The 16,952-nt window shown below is 42.8% G+C and overlaps 1 protein-coding gene across 10 annotated transcripts in view; it reads right to left on the reverse strand.

Moving 5' to 3' along the window:
- The window catches only part of ANKRD26 (ankyrin repeat domain 26), a 188,380-nt gene that overhangs the window by 60,758 nt on the left and 110,670 nt on the right, over nt 1-16,952 (reverse strand). For all 10 annotated transcript variants that reach the window (XM_043550006.1, XM_043550032.1, XM_043549994.1 and 7 more), the window contains 5 exons: nt 15,848-16,801; nt 12,953-13,105; nt 9,844-10,019; nt 9,496-9,589; nt 6,979-7,056 (listed from right to left, as the gene is read on the reverse strand). In XM_043550006.1, coding sequence (XP_043405941.1) covers nt 6,979-7,056; nt 9,496-9,589; nt 9,844-10,019; nt 12,953-13,105; nt 15,848-16,801 — 1,455 coding nt within the window. The remainder of the gene's footprint in view (nt 1-6,978; nt 7,057-9,495; nt 9,590-9,843; nt 10,020-12,952; nt 13,106-15,847; nt 16,802-16,952) is intronic.

The raw sequence follows: 16,952 nt of genomic DNA on the forward strand, positions 1-16,952 counted from the left end.
AAGAGTATTCTGAAAAGGAGCAAGTGAATACAAGTTGATATTATTTTCTGGACTTGGTCCTAGGATTGCTCAGTCTGTGTTTCTGCCTTCTTTCTCCTTTAGAGGCTCTTGGAATGCTCCCAAGAAGATTGAAACTGCTGCATGTTGGTCCCTTCTTAAGCACCTGTAAATCCTTTCAATGGTGATAGTCATGCTCCTTGCTGAAAAAACTTGTGATCTAACTTGTTTATGCCAATTTAATTTGATTTCAAATACTGGAATAATCTGTTGAGCCCTTCTGCTGTTCTTAGTCTCCCACTTCCATACTCTCAAATTATATAATAGATAAAAATAATGATAAATATTTTATACTATTTTGCCTTTCATTGAATGTTTTCAAAATACATTATAAGCAATTATTTTGGTCTCAACCCTCTGTGAGGTATGAAAGTACTATCCCCATTTTGCATATGGAGAAAATGAAGCACATTCTAGCATGTTCAAGATGACATGGCAATCCACAGCTGAGACAAGAACAGAAAGTTTCCCACATTCCACTCCTGTGCCTTAACTACATAAGCATTTCTTCCCTATAGGCCACAAAACACATTATGCATGAAACTGTTCATGTTGATGAAAACATCACATGTTTACAGGGGCCTCATATACTTTAATGTCAGAAGGGACCATCATGGTCATCCAGTCTGACCACTACACATAACCTCACCCATCCACCTCAGAAAAAGGAACTGTTAAACCCATAATATGGCTCTTAGGAAACATATTAACAAGTCCTTACTAAGACACCTTGTTCTATAATAGGGTCTTGAATGCAACTCCTCTGGGTATTGTGCAATTTCCCCCCTTCATACAAAGCTCCCAATCCAAAAACAGTTATTTCATTCCTGCCCCACAACCATGATCACTTATAACAGTTTGCAGAGGAGATAAAAATTCATGGCCATGTGAAAAAAAGGTTACTCACCTTCTTGTAACTGTTGTTCCTTGAGATGTGCTGTTCATGTCCATTCCAATCAGTTGTGTGCGCGCGTAAGTGCACGTTGGCCGGAAGATTTTTCTCTTAGCAGCATCCGTTGGGTCGGTGTGGGCACCCCCTGGAGTCGCGCCCTCATGGCGCCTAATATATAGCCCTGCTGACCCGCCACCCCTTCAGTTCCTTCTTGCCAGCTACTCCGACAGAGGGGTAGGGGGGTGGGTATTGGAATGGACATGAACAACACATCTCGAAGAACAACAGTTACGAGAAGGTAAACAACCGTTTTTTCTTCTTCGAGTGCTTGTTCATGTTGATTCCAATCAGGTGACTCACAAGCAAAATTAGGAGATGGGGTCGGAGCTGTCCACTGACTGGAGTACTGCTCTACCAAAGGCTGCGTCATCTCTGGCCTGCCTAATAACCGCATAGTGTGCGGTGAAGCTGTGTACTGATGACCACGTTGCCACCCCGCAGATTTCCTGGGTGGGGATTTGAGCCAGGAAAGCTGTTGATGAAGCTTGCGCCCTTGTAGAGTGTGCTGTTATCGGGGGCGCTGGGATCCCTGCTAGATTGTAGCACTCAGTAATGCAGGCCACAATCCATGATGAAATGTGCTGTGGCGAAACAGGCTGGCCCTTCATCCCATCCGCTACTGAGACAAAGAGTTGTACCGACTTCCTGAACGGTTTCGTCTTCTCGATGTAAAAGCGCTCTACGGACATCGAGAGCGTGGAGTCTCTGTTCCCGGCTACTCGCATGAGGCTTGGGGTAGAAAACAGGGAGGAAAATGTCCTGGTTGACGTGGAACTGCGATACAACCTTCGGGAGGAAGTCCGGATGGGGCCTGAGCTGAACTTTGTCCTTAAAATATAGGGTGTAGGGCGACTCGTACGTTACACCCCTGAGCTCAGACACCCTCCGGGCTGATGTTATTGCCGCAAGGAACGCGACCTTATAGGAAAGGTAGAACAGGGAGCATGTTGCTAGAGGCTCAAAGGAATGCCCCATGAGCCTAGAGAGGACCCAGTTAATGTCCCAAGCAGGAACCGGTTGGCAGACGGGCGGGTATAACCCGTCGAGGCCCTTCAGGAAGCGACTGACCAGGGGGTTAGCAAAAACCAAGCGGCCCTGTACCCCCGGATGGAAAGCCGAGATGGCAGCCAGGTGTACTCTTCTAGAGGACAAGGAGAGACCTTCCTGCTTTAGGTGGAAAAGATAATCCAAAATCTGGGGCACTGAGGCTAGCACTGGGGGAAAGTCACGCTGAGCTCACCAGATTGAAAATCTCTTCCACTTGGCCAGGTACGTGGCCCTAGTGGAGGCTTTCCTACTGCCCAGGAAAACCTGTCTGACTTGTTCTGAACAGGAGAGCTCAAACAGAGTCAGCCATGGAGCCTCCATGCTGTGAGATGTAGCGACTGCAGGTTCAGGTGCAGGAGCCACCCGTGATCCTGTGTGAGAAGGTCCAGGAAGAGTGGTAAGGTAATCGGGGCTCCCACTGACATGTCTAGGAGAGACGTGTACCAATGCTGGTGGGTCCAGGCTGGTGCTATGAGGATCTCGAGCAGGACCTTGTGTACAAGCGGTAGGGGTGGGAAGGCATTTAGAAGCGGACCCCCACAATGGAGGAGGAACGCATCTGCTGTGAAGCCCGGACTGTGATTCTGGAAGGAGCAGAACTGCTGACACTTCCTGTTGCGTCGCGTGGTGAAGAGGTCAGTCAGGGGACAGCCCCACTTCTGGAAGAGTGAGGATGCAACATCCGGGCAAAGGGACCACTCGTGGATGTGAAAAGACTGCTGAGGTGGTCCGCCAACTCGTTCTGAACCCCTGGAAGGTACAACACCTGTAGGTCGACTGAATACTCTATACAAAAGTCCCATAACCTGAGGGCTTCCTGGCACAGGGAAGAGGAGTGTGTTTGTTGATATAGAACATCGTGGTTGTATTGTCCGTCATGACCGATACACATCGACCTGCCAGATACAGGTGGAATGACTGGCACGCTAGGCGTACCGCCCTGAGCTCCCTGACATTGATATGAAGATGGAGATCTGTCTGTGACCATAGGTCCTGAGTCCTGTGGCCCCCAAGATGAGCTCCCCACCCCAAATCTGATACGTCTGTCACTAGCACTAGGGATGGTTGTGGGGCAGCTAAGGGAAGTCCTGAGCACACCTGCTGAGCGTCCGTCGACCACAGGAGCGATAGGGCGAGGCAGGGTCATGATCCTGTCCAAGCTGTCCCTGGCAGGTCTGTACACTGACGCAAGCCACGACTGCAGTGTTTGAAGCCTGAGTCTGGCGTGCTGAACGACATATATACAGGCCGCCATGCGGCCAAGAAGTTTGAGACAATTTCTCGTGGTGGTGGTGGGGAACTGGCTGAGTCCCTGGATCATGGCATTGAGGGCCTGGAATCTCGCCTGTGGGAGGAATGCTCTGGCTTGGGTTGAGTCCAGAACCCCCCCTATGAACTCTATCCTCTGGACTGGGGACAGAGTCAATTTTGCCTCATTCAGAAGCAGGCCCAGATTCTTGAAGGTGGCTCTGATGAATGCCACCTGAGCTTTCACCTGAGCCCTGGATCAGCCTTTGATCAGCCAGTCATCAAGGTATGGGAACATCTGTACCTGATGTCTCTGCAGAAAAGTGGCAACGACTGCCATGCACTTGGTGAAGACTAGAGGTGCTGCTGACAGGCCGAAAGGGAGGGCAGTAAATTGGTAATGGGAACCATTGACCACAAACCTGAGGAACTTTCTGTGGTTGTGCGTGATTGCTATGTGAAAATATGCATCCTTCAAGTTGAGGGCGGCATACCAGTCTGCTGGATCCAGTGAAGGGATAATGGAGGTCAGGGAGACCATGTGGAACCTGAGTTTCCTCACAAACTTGTTGAGGTCGCGCAGGCCCAGGATAGGCCTGAGGCCGCCTTTGGCCTTCGGTATTAGGAAATAGCGGGAATAGAAACCCTTGCCCCTGTGCTCCAGTGGAACCTCCTCCACCACCCCCAGTGCTACGAGAGATTACACCTCCTGAATGAGAAGTTGCTCGTGAGAAGGGTCCCTGAAGAGGGATGGGAAAGGGGGGTGGAAGGGCGGGAGGACACAGAATTGGATGGAGTATCCCCGGCTCTACCGTGCGAAGCACCCAGCAGTCCAAAGTTATATGGGATCATGCACCATAGAAAGGGGATAGTCAGAAGGAATAGGTAAGGCGGGGTAGATCCAGTCTCTGGTCTGGCGCGCCATCCTCGACCACACCTTCAAAAGGCCGGTTTAGGCCAGAGGGTGGTTTGGGCTGGCCTTGATTAGTGGAGGAATGTTGCCTTCTCCTACCGCTCTGGTTCCTCCTCCTAGAATTGTCCTGGCGGTTCTGCTGCTGGAACCTTTGAGGAGGTTGTGGGCGGAAGTGTCTCCACTGTGGGGTGGGGGCATGCAAGCCCAAGGATCTGAGGGTGGCTTGGGAACCTTTTAGGCTCTGAAGCCGTTTGTCCATCTTTTCTGAAAAGAGTCTCACCCTCAAACAGGAGGTCCTGAACTGTCTGTTGGACTTTGTAGGGCAACCCTGAGACTTGCAACCAGGCCCCCCGCCGCATAGCCACCCCTGTTGCCATGACTCTTGTGGCAGCGTCGGCAACTTCTAAAGCTATGTGCAATGAAGCGTGGAAGACTAATTTCCCTTCTTCCACCAAGGCAGTGAACTCTGACCGAGAGTCCAAAGGGACGAGCTCCATGAACTTTGCCATTGAAGCACAGGTGTTATAAGAGTACCTGCTCACAATGGCCTGCTGGTTAGCAATACGGAGTTGTAACCCACCAGTGGAGTAGACTTTTCTATCCACGAGGTCCAGGCATTTAGCATCCCTATTCCTTGGGTAAGGACCTTGGAAACCTTGTCTTTCCCGCTGGTTAGCTGCATCGACCACTAGCGAGTCTGGAGGCGGATGGGAGTAGAGATGCTCAAAACCTCTGGAGGGACGAAGTACCGCCGCTCATTACGTTTGGCAGTGGGTGACAGGGATGCCGGTGTCTGCCACAGGGTCTTAGTGGTGTCCACCACCGTCTTTATGAGGGTAACGCTACCCGTGAAGGCCCCGAGGGTGCTAGGATGTCCACCATGGGATCCGTGTCCTCTATCACCTCCTCGGCCTTGATGCCCAGACTTTGGGCAGCCCTGCGGAGCAACTTCTGTAGGACTCTGTTATCCTCTAACGCAGGAGCTATAGTCGTCCCTGCCAACGCTTTGTCTGGCGACGAGGAGGAGGAAGCGTGTGCCAGTAGTGGAAGCTCTCTACCGTCTGCCCTGGAGGGTCACGTGACTCCCAGGGCAGCGTTGGAGGAAGTGGTGCCAGGGCCATAGGTGTCGTAGCAAACATCGGCATCAGCATCAGTCTCACCGGAGGGAGCTGAGTCAGCACGCTCACAGGAGCTGTCGGGGTCAGGGAGGGGGGCGAGGTGCCTGCATCGAGCTTGACACAGACAACAGTGCAGGTGTGGGAGACAGGTGCGTCAATGTCACGAAGGCTGATGCTGAAGTCAGAGCCGAGCACGGTGCCAGAGGCGATGACGGGGCCAGAGGCAAAGGCGTCGGGACCGTAGGTGCCAGGGTGGATGCACAGTGGAAGGCGGCATGAAAGTGGCGGAGGCCACTGAAGATGTCACTGAGTGTGGGCCCCTGGTGATAAGCCCAGGGAATCCAGAAGGGCCACTTAGGTGGATACTGCTACTGCAGAGGCCACGTCTGATGCTACCTTCTGTCTCTGCCTGACCTTGCTCTAAGGCTTCTGCTCCTACTTGAGCGGTAGGAGTCAGGCTCCGACTCCGGGGTCTCAGACACCGAAGACCACAGAGGAGCTGATCCTCAGTGCCTCGAATGTCAAGAGCTCGGGGAGTGGGAAGGCGCTCTGTCGGCGCGTGTAGGTGCCGATGGACAAGGCGAAGGGGAGTGCCTCGACATCATAGCCAGCTTTCCCTTCGCACTGGAAGATGGAGCTCCGTCGGCGCTGAGGGTTCCTCCATGGTAGGCGAGAACAGTGCTGTCAGGTGGAGGAGATCTCTGGCGGCCTGGTATGCTTCCGGCGTGGATGGGAGCTGCAGCTGCTGTGTAGGCGCTGGTGATCGAGGTGGGGCTGGAATCGACTGCCTCACCTGGACAGGAGTCGACACGGCCCCAGAAGGAGACGCTGAGGAGTGTCCCGCCTGGGGTCACACGTCTCGAGGCTTTGCCAGAGGAGAACGGTCGTCTGGCTTTTTCTTGTTTTGAGGCACTGGAGAATGGGAGCAGTGCCTACTATCAGATGGGCCCCACGAGGAGCTGTGGCAGTGCCGAGCGTCCCTGGAGGAGTCCTTCATCGGCATCGATGTTGCTGATGGCGCCGGGGCACTCCACATTGAGGACGACGCCGTAGAGGTCGGGTCTCTTGAGCCCAGGTCGGAGTGGGGCGTAGGCCTGCATCCATGAGGATCACCTTCAGCCGCTGTTCCCTTTCTTTAAGTGTTCTCGGGCGGAAGTCGCAGCAGATCTTACAACAATCTTTCTGATGGGTCTCCGCCAGGCACTGAAGATACGACGAGTGCGGGTCAGTCTTCTGCACATGCTTCGCACAGGCCATGCAGTTCTTGAAGCCCAGGGACCACGGCATGCCACGGCACCGGGGCTGAAGTGGGGGGGGGACCCCAAATACTATACTATACTATTAACTGCTGTACTATTAAAAACAAACTAACCACATACACAGAATAGAGAAGAAAACTTCCTGAGCAAAAGCCAAGGGAAGTTACAGCCACCGTCACTAGCGGTAAGAAGGAATTGAAGGGGTGGCGGGTCAGCAGGGCTATATATTAGGCGCCAGGAGGGCGTGATTCCAGGGGGCGCCCAGGACGACCCGATGGATGCTGCTAAGGGAAAAATCTTCCGGCCAACGTGCACTTACGCGCTCACACACCTGATTGGAATTGACATGAACAAGCACTCGAAGAATTATGTCTTTTAATTTACCTGCTGATTTAGCTGTTCTTCTAAATTGATTTTTGCTGTCTGTAAGCCTGTAATCAAGTCTTCAAGGCGATTATGAACCTATACAAGCATTAAAAAAATATATCACATTTGTAACTTTCCACACTCAAGTTCATATACAGTTACAGAACAAAAGTGATGCAAAGAAACAAACAAGTATTGTGAAAATTTCTAAGGGCAGTCAGACATATTCAAAGAATATTTCCCTTTTTGTATTATACATACCAATCATATCTGTTTTGATGTCTATGTCAACTGATTATTTCTCCTAACATTCCAGACATTATGGGACAGATTTTCAAAGGGCTTCTGAAAACGTGCTAATAAAATTGAGAAGTCGTTCATCTGCTAAATGAAAATCCACATTCTTTTCTAAATTAAAAAACCACAAATATTATCTATATTTGAGATCCTATTTGATTTTGGAAGCCGTGTGCAATGTGTTGCAATGCAGGAGGTGCAGGTTCAGGAACCATTGAGAGATTCCAATTCCAATAGACTAGTGGAATTTGGAAACATCAGAAGCATTATGGCCATCACCTTTATAAAGAAATGGTTTAGATTTTTCTCAGGTGTTCAGGGAGAGGATGGACTGAAAGGGGCAAGTTATACATTGTGGGCAGTTAGGGTTTTAAGCTATTATGCTAGATAAAATGTATATAGAAGAAAATGTAAAAATAGCTTTGTATGTATAATAGTTTCAATGTTTATATTGTGTTTTCTACTTTTTGTAAGGTGCTCAGAGCAATGAGTGTGTGCTTGAAATCAGTCAAAAAAAGAAGAAAAACTGTGCTTTATAGAAAGGATAACTTATGTGATGGCCCTCACAAGATTAAAAAAGGACTGTCAATCCAGAGAGGATGACAAATTACCAATAATTTGCCTTCACAGAGCATTTTGACTCAACAATTCTACGTGTCACACATCTATGAACTATGTAAAATGCAGTAACTGTTGTGAAAGCATGCATACCCTATTCTCAGAATCAAATATTCAAGGCAAAAATTATATAAAGTTCACAGCCTAAATAACCCCAGTTTTTTACTGTGGCTCATCATCTAGGAGAGAACTTAGAAGAAGTGTGGATCTTCAGAGTCAACAAACAAGTCTCCTATGTTATTTGCCATATACAGAGAGAAACATAGAGGAGCCTCTGTTCAGATCCATTCAATTAATCTCTAAATCCAGGCCTGTTATTACACTGCAGGTGTCTCAGTACCTTAGGGTATACGGTGGTAATTCATTGCATATAAAATCTCTTCCACAGCATGCCTAGAAATAGCCTAATAGCATCTTCTTCTCCCGACCCCAAAACTACTTCCCACTTACTTCAGTGATAGAATCTTCTCCCGTGATTGAAATAGACTGTGGATACCAAGAATAATTCCTCTCAGAACAACTTGCTTCTGCTAGCATTTCTCCTCAGTTTCCACACAGTCCAACTTAGAGAGCTACAGGACTATGTGACAAAAGGTCTATCTTTGAGGAAGAGGTGTACGGTAAGATGAGTCTATATTAGACCTGAAAACAATGGCCTTCATAGCTAATTGGGAAAGATGAAAACTAATGATGCTCCCCATATTGCTTTGCCAGTTGGGTGGAGTGGACAGTTCAATATCTGTGCCCATTCATATTTGACTTCTCTATGGCGCTGCCTACAAGGGTGTCAATTAGTGACAACTGTTGTGATGATTTCTCTGATATGGACCTTATTTAAATGAAAAGCTAGCCATCACAGAAGAAAAACGGATCTTAAACAAAAAATCAACATCTCACAAAAGGTACCTACCACAGGGATCCAACTTTGTTGTTTATTGCACATCACTAAACACAGTATTAGGAAGCAAAGGGAAAAAGCAACTGTACATAGCAAAACCAACCTCTGCTTATTGAAAAATCTCATCAGCTGACAACCTAAAAATGATTTTTTCCTTCTATACGTGTGTTCTTCCCCTATTCATTGCATATTTAAACCTTTAGAGTTCTTTCATTTAGATTATGTTAAAGAAATTCTAGCCATGAAATCAGTTGTTAAAATTGAGAAGCCGACATATAATACAAGGGATGTAATTCTATTCAGATGTTCTGATGATGTCATTTAGCATCAGCAGACTAGTGTGGAAGTATTTTGTCACCAAAATCCCAAGGGAATTTCTATTTATTAGCTGGTTACATACATATTTTTAACAATTTGCATGTCTAATGAATGTTTGAAAACTTGTCTGATTTAAAGTCAAACATTCACATTAGTATTAATAATAAAATATATCATACTGAAACTGATTTAATATATAATGTCAAACGTATAATAATAATACATATAATGCCATTTAAAAGTTCTCAGAAACCAAGTATTTGGCTATATTAGACTGGGATTTTCATAAGAGCGTAACTCCATCAGATCTGAGAATCTATTTCCTTTAGGCTCCTTTGAAAATCCCAGCCTTAATGCATAGATGCAATAAACTCACAAGAAAGTTAAGCCTGTGGGTGACTTACGGAAGCAGAATCCTGCAGGTCTTTCTGAAGTACCTCAATTCTGATTGTTTGCTGTTTGGTTGTAGCTTCCAATCTGGCATTTTCAATTTCTAGTCTTAAAAGCAAATATACTTTTTAATATGTAACAATATAATTTTTCTGGACAAGTCTCTAAATCCATAATAGCACAAAACTTGAAATAGTTTTGAAATAATCATTTATATATGAATTTCATAATCTAAAACTCATTTTAAAATGTATCTAGTATTTAATTCTGTAATATTTAATTGTGTATTAGCAAAAGTCCTTTTATTTCTGGCCATATTTTAACAATAAAACCTGGTTTCAACATATTGGAAATTTTCCTACCTTTGTATATGTTCTTCCAGTTGTTTTATAGCATTATTTGTTCCAGATGATGCTATTAGAAGGTCTTGCAATTTCTGGGAAGAAGCATTCACTTCTCGTTCCTTACTATCCAATGCATTCTTCAAATCATGAACACGTCGTTCAGACTGAATATATTGATCTTCCGATTCTTGCAGCTGTAAACAAATCAAATTTCAGGTAACTGATGTTTGAAGTGCAAGTATTTAAATCATTATTGAATTTCAGATGAAAATTCAACTTCCTGTACATACACATTTGTTTTAAATAAATCCCTTGTCCATTTCCTTTCCTTTCTGTCCAGATGTATGAAAGCCTTGTCCATGCCTTATCTTCTTCCTCAATTACTGCAACACCCTCCATACTGGCCTCACTAGTCCCATATTGCTCCTCTCCAATTTGTCCAAAACAGAGCTGCAAAAATGATTTCTCCTCATCTTATAAGACCACATCACTCTTTGAATGTCTTTACTTGCTCCTCCTTGCCCACTATATCTTGTTTAAAATTTGGCTCTGGGCTCCAGCAAGTATAAGCCAGCCCCAGCTACCCCATTAAAACGGGGTCGCGACCCACTTTGGGGTCCTGACCCACAGTTTGAGAACCGCTGAACTAGATAATATGTTAAGTAAAAGATATATACATGCATCGCTTTGTCCAAGTGAGTTAGTGAGCTTAGTTACTCTAAGACAAATTGTTATCAGGTATGTACCACAGTTATAAAACAATGTAAATTACTTAAATGTCACTGTGTTTTAGATGCCTAGAAATAATGTTAAGTCAATAAGTGTTTAAAGTGCTGAGATGACGAAAACTACTCATTGTACTACTCTAAACATAAATTGTATGTAGGTGCTGAAAAAGAGATAATGAATACAGCAACTGGAGCGTATACATTTTTCAGAACACATGGTTTGTGATGTCACAAAATGGACAGCTCCTTAGATAACAGAGAAAAGTGTGAATTGAAGAGTTTATTGTTTCTAATGTAAGAGGTAAACCATTATTAAAGTTACAAGTTACTGGTGAATAACAATAAAATGAGAAGTGGCTTTGAATCATCAAGTGCACACTTGATGTTAGTAGGTGTTGTGTGTGTGGAAAAGGAATAGGTTTAATTGGGTTCTAGTTTGTAACATGAGTTTTGCTTCTCTAAGCATTCAAGAATAGGTTTAGCTTAGAATTATGTGGCAAGATGATTTTAAATTGAATTGACATTTCAGTAGTTAAAGCAACTTAAATTTCTAACTTTAGAATTTTTTTGATTGAACTGTTTTGATAATTGTACAGTATAAGATAATTATAAAGCTTGTCTGGCAATTTGGCAAAAGACTTGTATTAAGTTTCCATAGTGATACCAAATTATTTCCACAAAATAATACACAAGAAGTTTTATCACTGAATGATAAAATTTTGTACCTTTCAGTTACTGTGATTTGATGTATTACTTCAACAAGTGTAGCATCCTATGTCAAAGCAATTCACTTAAACCTTGTAAACACTATCCTATAAATATTTTTAGCTTGCTTTCTGTAAACTTATTTTTTTTAAATTCCATTCTGATAACACAAAGTCTTCAGAAATGTCAAATGCAGACAATAAAGTTTTCAGGCTCTATGCCAAAACTCCTCATTTGAATAGTTAATAACATTCCCCCGTCTCCTGGGGGAAGGCTGCTAATCAGAGTTACAACATGTGCCTAAGGAATAGCCTACTTCCTCCAAAAAGGGCAACCGCAACCACCACTGGTCCTATCCTCCTCGCCTGCAAAGAAGTCTTTGGAACTGGCTGGAGAGAAGCTCGATTTTAATACCAATACACAACTCTTTCTGGCTTCCAGCTCTACCTACACTTCCAAGACTAGAAGGGTGACAAAAAGGATTGAAACTACACTTCAGACGAGCTTCCAATCCTGCCCCATTCCACACCACCACAGCCTGAGGTAGAACCACAGAGTAAAGGAGTTTCTGATCCTGCTCCCTGCCTCAGTCCTCAGAAGAGGGGGCGAAGAGCTAAGTGTTTTCCTAAAAATAAAGAGGGTGGAGAGAAAATAAAATGCTTGGGATGGCAGAGAGGATGAAATGCTTTGTAGGAGGGGGCTGAAAATTGAATTGTTAGAGGAGAAATGGAGAAAGAAGAGAGGACTGATAAATTCTAGGAGCAGGGAGGACAGAATCAGTTATTTGCAGGTGTTCTGAACTGATCAGTTGGAGAACTGCTGCTGCTCCAAAATTCAATGAATTAATGAGAAATTAATGCATGTTTAATTGATTAGTCAAAATTATTTACCTTGTGTTTTGCACTGTATCTGTCCTAATACTCTCACATTAAATGCCCTACTCTAGTCTTTCTAGTGCACGTGCACAGATCTTCTTGCTGCTGCCAATAAAATATGTTGTCCCAATTCTGCTTAAAATGGAGATTAGACTTTCTGCAATGTTTAGAAGAAAAATATAGTAATGAGAAACAACTATTTTTACCTATAGTTAATGAGGGCTGACATCATGCAGAACATTTTTCTTGAATGCTTAGAAAAGCAAAACTCATGTTATAAACTAGAACCCAATTAAACTATTCAATTACTTTACACTTAAAGAAAAAAATGAAAATTTTAAAAGGCCAATTTTGTGTTTCCTCACCCTGCTTCAAGACTTTAGCGTGACCATAATAGTTAAAGTAAAGCTACTATTAGACGACAAAGGACTCCCTCCCTTCATAACATTGAAGTCAAAGGAAAGTGTACAAGTTTAACCACAAGGTGACTGTTGTGACAAACCATCAGTAAAACACTAGCAACAGAAATTAGCTTCTGATTTCATGTGACAAAATAAGACACTAGATATACTTGTATTTGAAATGTCATACTATCATAATCTTTAAAATAGACTCCTATTAGAAAGATTCCATTTAGTTTTATGAATTGTGACATTTCGTAATATCTTGCCATTTATAACAAAGTAAATTAATTAATGAATACAACTGTATTTGATATTATTCTCAAAATAAGCAGAACATGTTATGTTTTTCACTATTTGTAAAATCAATGAACCAACTACGGATTTACCACTATATGAAGTTAATAGACTTGTATACCTTGGTTTTAATCTTGTCTATTTCCTTTTGCAAATGTAGTTTGTCCTCTTCCAGGTCATTGCGATAACGTGTTGTAACTTCAAGTGAAGCTTCTGACATTGATTGCTTTTTAAGAGCATCAGCAAGTTCTTGTTGCAGTTGTCTTACTGTACCCTAATGAAATATTTTCAAGTTAGTATTAATAAAGATTACAAAAATTAGTATGAAGAGTCCAGATTAGGATTTAAAATATATTTTTTGATTTGTCAGGTTATATATGTCAACTAATCCATTCAGAAGAGCATAAAATGGTAAACAATCATGACTGCCAGTGATGCGCCTAAATAGCTGCAGGCTCCCTCCCACCTGACCACTGTCAATCAAAGCCAGTTGGACAGCTGGTGCCAATGAATGCGGATTGCTATTTCTAGAGAGGTTAAATGTTTTAGACTGTTTAGGATGTGTGCTATCTTCTGCTCACGGTCATTAAAAAGAAAGGGTGTTGGTCATTCCAGTGATGTAGGAAAGGCCTTTTACAGAGAGTTTTCATTGTTAAGTCTGGTTTTGTTTTATTTTTTTAAGATATACCAGAATACAGATTTAACCATTTAGGCATAAAAGCCACAATTTGATTGAGTGTATAGTTGGGACATTTAGCATTTAAGAATTTAGTCATTCAACATCTTAACATATCTGACCTTTTCAGAGCTTCTGAAATCATAATACATAAAGGTAAATGCAATTTCAGAGTATCAATAATTTCCCAGCAACACTAAACTTAAGGCAGAGATCTACCGAAGAATTGCTGACATTCAGGGTTTATTTTCAAAAAGACAAGGGACAGGAGAAAATGTCTGAAAGAACACTGCCAACTTAAAAATCATAACTCTGTCTGAAAATTTTGTTTCTGATCTTCTTACAAGTAGCACATAAAAAGACAACAACAGAAAGAGATTACAGGAAAAAAATAGTTTCCTCCAAGCTTGTTTGTTTACTTTGGGTGTAGTTCAACCCACTGCGGATGGCTAGCACATGGCCTCTGCATCACTCAAATTTCAGTTCTGAGGGCTTAAATGAGATCTCAGAGGTACATAGACTTGTGCTGGCCCCTACACAGAGGCGATTTTCACTCTTGTGCGTTTGCAAGCACTTTAGCTATACTTCGTTTTAGCTGTTTTCCTGTTCAGTCACTCACTACCTTTCCATTTTTTTGTGTGGTCTCTCATACAGCATCAGAGGAGCAAAAACATGCTTAAATCTCACTGAAAAGCCTAAGTAGGGGAAGCTTGGAGCTATTGTAGTACCTGAAACTAACTCATTTTTGAAGATGGTGACTAGATTTCAAATTGCCAGCATATCCTCTTCTCCACTCATCTGTCTCTTACCAATTGTCCACCCTTCCGAATGATTCTTCAATTGATTTCCACCCATGCCCAAATCTAATTTACTCTCTCTTATGTTCAGCCTCCCTTTCTTAATCTGTTGCTTTTCTTAGTTTTCTCCAGTATTCTTCTTTGTCCTTGTCAAGGCTGATTCCCCACTCTGGCACTTTGAGTACAGAAAGTGGGGGCCCGCAAGGACTCTAAAAATTAATACTTGCCACTCTGGGCTTGTATTAAACTCCCAAGGTTACAGCTTTTCTCTGACCTTGGATAGGTAGTTGCTGCTACCACCCAAGTGCAGAACCCCTTTGAGATCCCAGGAAGGCACATTTGGGAATTTCTTCCTGTGGGGTACCCTCAAGCCCTCGCATCCCATCCCCTTCTGGGGAAGAGCTGAGAAAGAAAAACAAAGGAAATCAGATGTTGTCACCAGCTAATTAAACAACATGTGCATAAACCTCTTAGGACACAAAAATCCAATTCTGTTCTTAAAAAAGGTAAATTTTATTAATAAAAAAAGAAAAGAAAATACATCTTGGAACTTAGGCTTTTGCTAGATTTAAAACAAACAACTACAAGGATTAAGTATCAAGAATAGGTTTCCTGAGGTCTAGCTTAAAGGTCACAAGCAAAACAAAAGCATCTGGGGCTAGCACAGAGGAGTCCACAAGCCATAAAGAAATAAAGAGATAAACCTAATCGCGTCTTCCTAGAAATTTCCTGATCTACTTACATAATTGGGGTTTTAGATGAGTAGTTTCTAGGTATGATATTGATGATTTTTCATACCTGGCCCAAGCTTCTCACAGCATAACTGACTCTCCCCAAGAACAACAGACAGACAGACAAAAAGGGAGTCTTGTTTCAATTTTAAAAAGTTCTAGCCTTCCCACATTGGCTCTTTTGGCCAGGTGCCCACTCACTTCCTTTTACCTATGCATAGCAGTGAGACTTTTTAACCCTTTAGAAGTAGAGCACTTAGAGAACAGCTACTAAGAGCGATTTTATAGCTACTGGCTGGCTGGGTGTCCATAAAATGGAGCTATCCCTTCATTTATCACAGTCCAATTGCCTCACTTATTTCCTACTTCCTCTCTTCTAATCTTTTGCCTCTGTGGCTTTCCTTTGTTCCATGGCACTCCAGTCTAATGCTACCTGGAATTTCTTGAACTGTTTGGAAAGTTTTACTTTCCATTCCATGATGCACAAATACTACTAGGTAAAAACTGAAAGGAGATCACACTTGTAGACAAAGCAGTTTATCCTTGAATAGTCTGAATTCGGAAGTCATTGCTCAAATCTTCCGAGCAGAATACATAGGTGAGGAAAAGCAGAGATGGATTTATTTGCCGCAAGCTATTACTATTCCAAGTACGAAACAGATAAGTGCATTCCCCTGTAAGTAAATTACACACTTATTTTTTCCAACTGGTGTATTTCAAAATTTTACAAGGATAAATTTTAAACTTTGTTATGGGACCTTTAGTGAATAAATGATAAAACTCAAATCACTGTTTGAAGTTTTTATACTTACCTCTCTTTCTACTTTCTCTGTTTCATATTTAAAGACTTGCTCCCTTAAATTATTACATTTTGTGATTAATTCCTTATTTCTCTCTTCCATCATATGAATCTGCTTTTCAGTATCAGCTCTAAGTTTACTGAATATATCACTAAATCTGTCTTGGACATCACTCACTACTTTTTCTTTGATGATCCCCTTGTTTTGCATATCTTCCAACTGCTGCCGGAGTAAGACGTTTTCACTTTGAAGCTGTGCCAATCGTTCTTGCATAGATTCCTGTTTTACAATATATTTGCTCATTTGATCCTTCTCAGTTTGTCGAGCATAATCAAGTTCCTTTGCCTGACATTGTGCATGACTTAGATCTCTTTGAGTACTTTCTAAAAGCAAAGTTTTTTCTCTAAATGTGTGTGTTACATGATGAAGTTCATTTTCTAGACTGTTAGCTTTAGTTTCGACTTTACTAAGCTGTTGAGACAAGATATTATTGGTGTCTCGCAGATTGGACAGGTCATGATTGAGCTTGTCTTGCAAACGAAGCCATTCATCACGCTCTCTTTGTAGTGTTCGCTCAACATCAGTTTTTGATTTCCGACAGCATTCAAGTTCTTGAACAGCAGAGTTCAAACGGGAACGGAATGATTCCATCTCTGTCTCCAGTCTATCTTTATTTTCTTTTGCATGCTCTATTTTGGAAGTTAACATTGCAGATTCTGTCTTTAATACATTCAGCTGTCCATTGTACTGAAAAACTGTTTGTGTCAAAGCCTCCTCATTTAGTTTTAGCTCCTTCCTAAGATCTTCATTTTTTTCTTTCAAGACCTCATTTTCTTCTAAATATTTGGTTTCTTCCTCCTGGTGCCGAATTCTTATTTGATCAAGCTCTAGTCTTAGTATAGCAATTTCATCTTGCAGTTTCTGATTTTTGTGTAACAGATCCTTTTCTCTCAGATTATCAGGTACCTGAGTAATTGAGAACATATAAACATAGAGGTGAGAGGGGGGAAGGAAGGGAGAGGAGTTACATTTAAAAAAACTGATAACAAACATGCATTTTGATGTTTTCTAATAATCAAGCTTGACTTACTTAAAATAGCTTTATAAACTACAATCT

The sequence above is a fragment of the Chelonia mydas genome, chromosome 1, assembly GCF_015237465.2.
Source record: "Chelonia mydas isolate rCheMyd1 chromosome 1, rCheMyd1.pri.v2, whole genome shotgun sequence".
Lineage (NCBI taxonomy): Eukaryota > Metazoa > Chordata > Testudines > Cheloniidae > Chelonia > Chelonia mydas.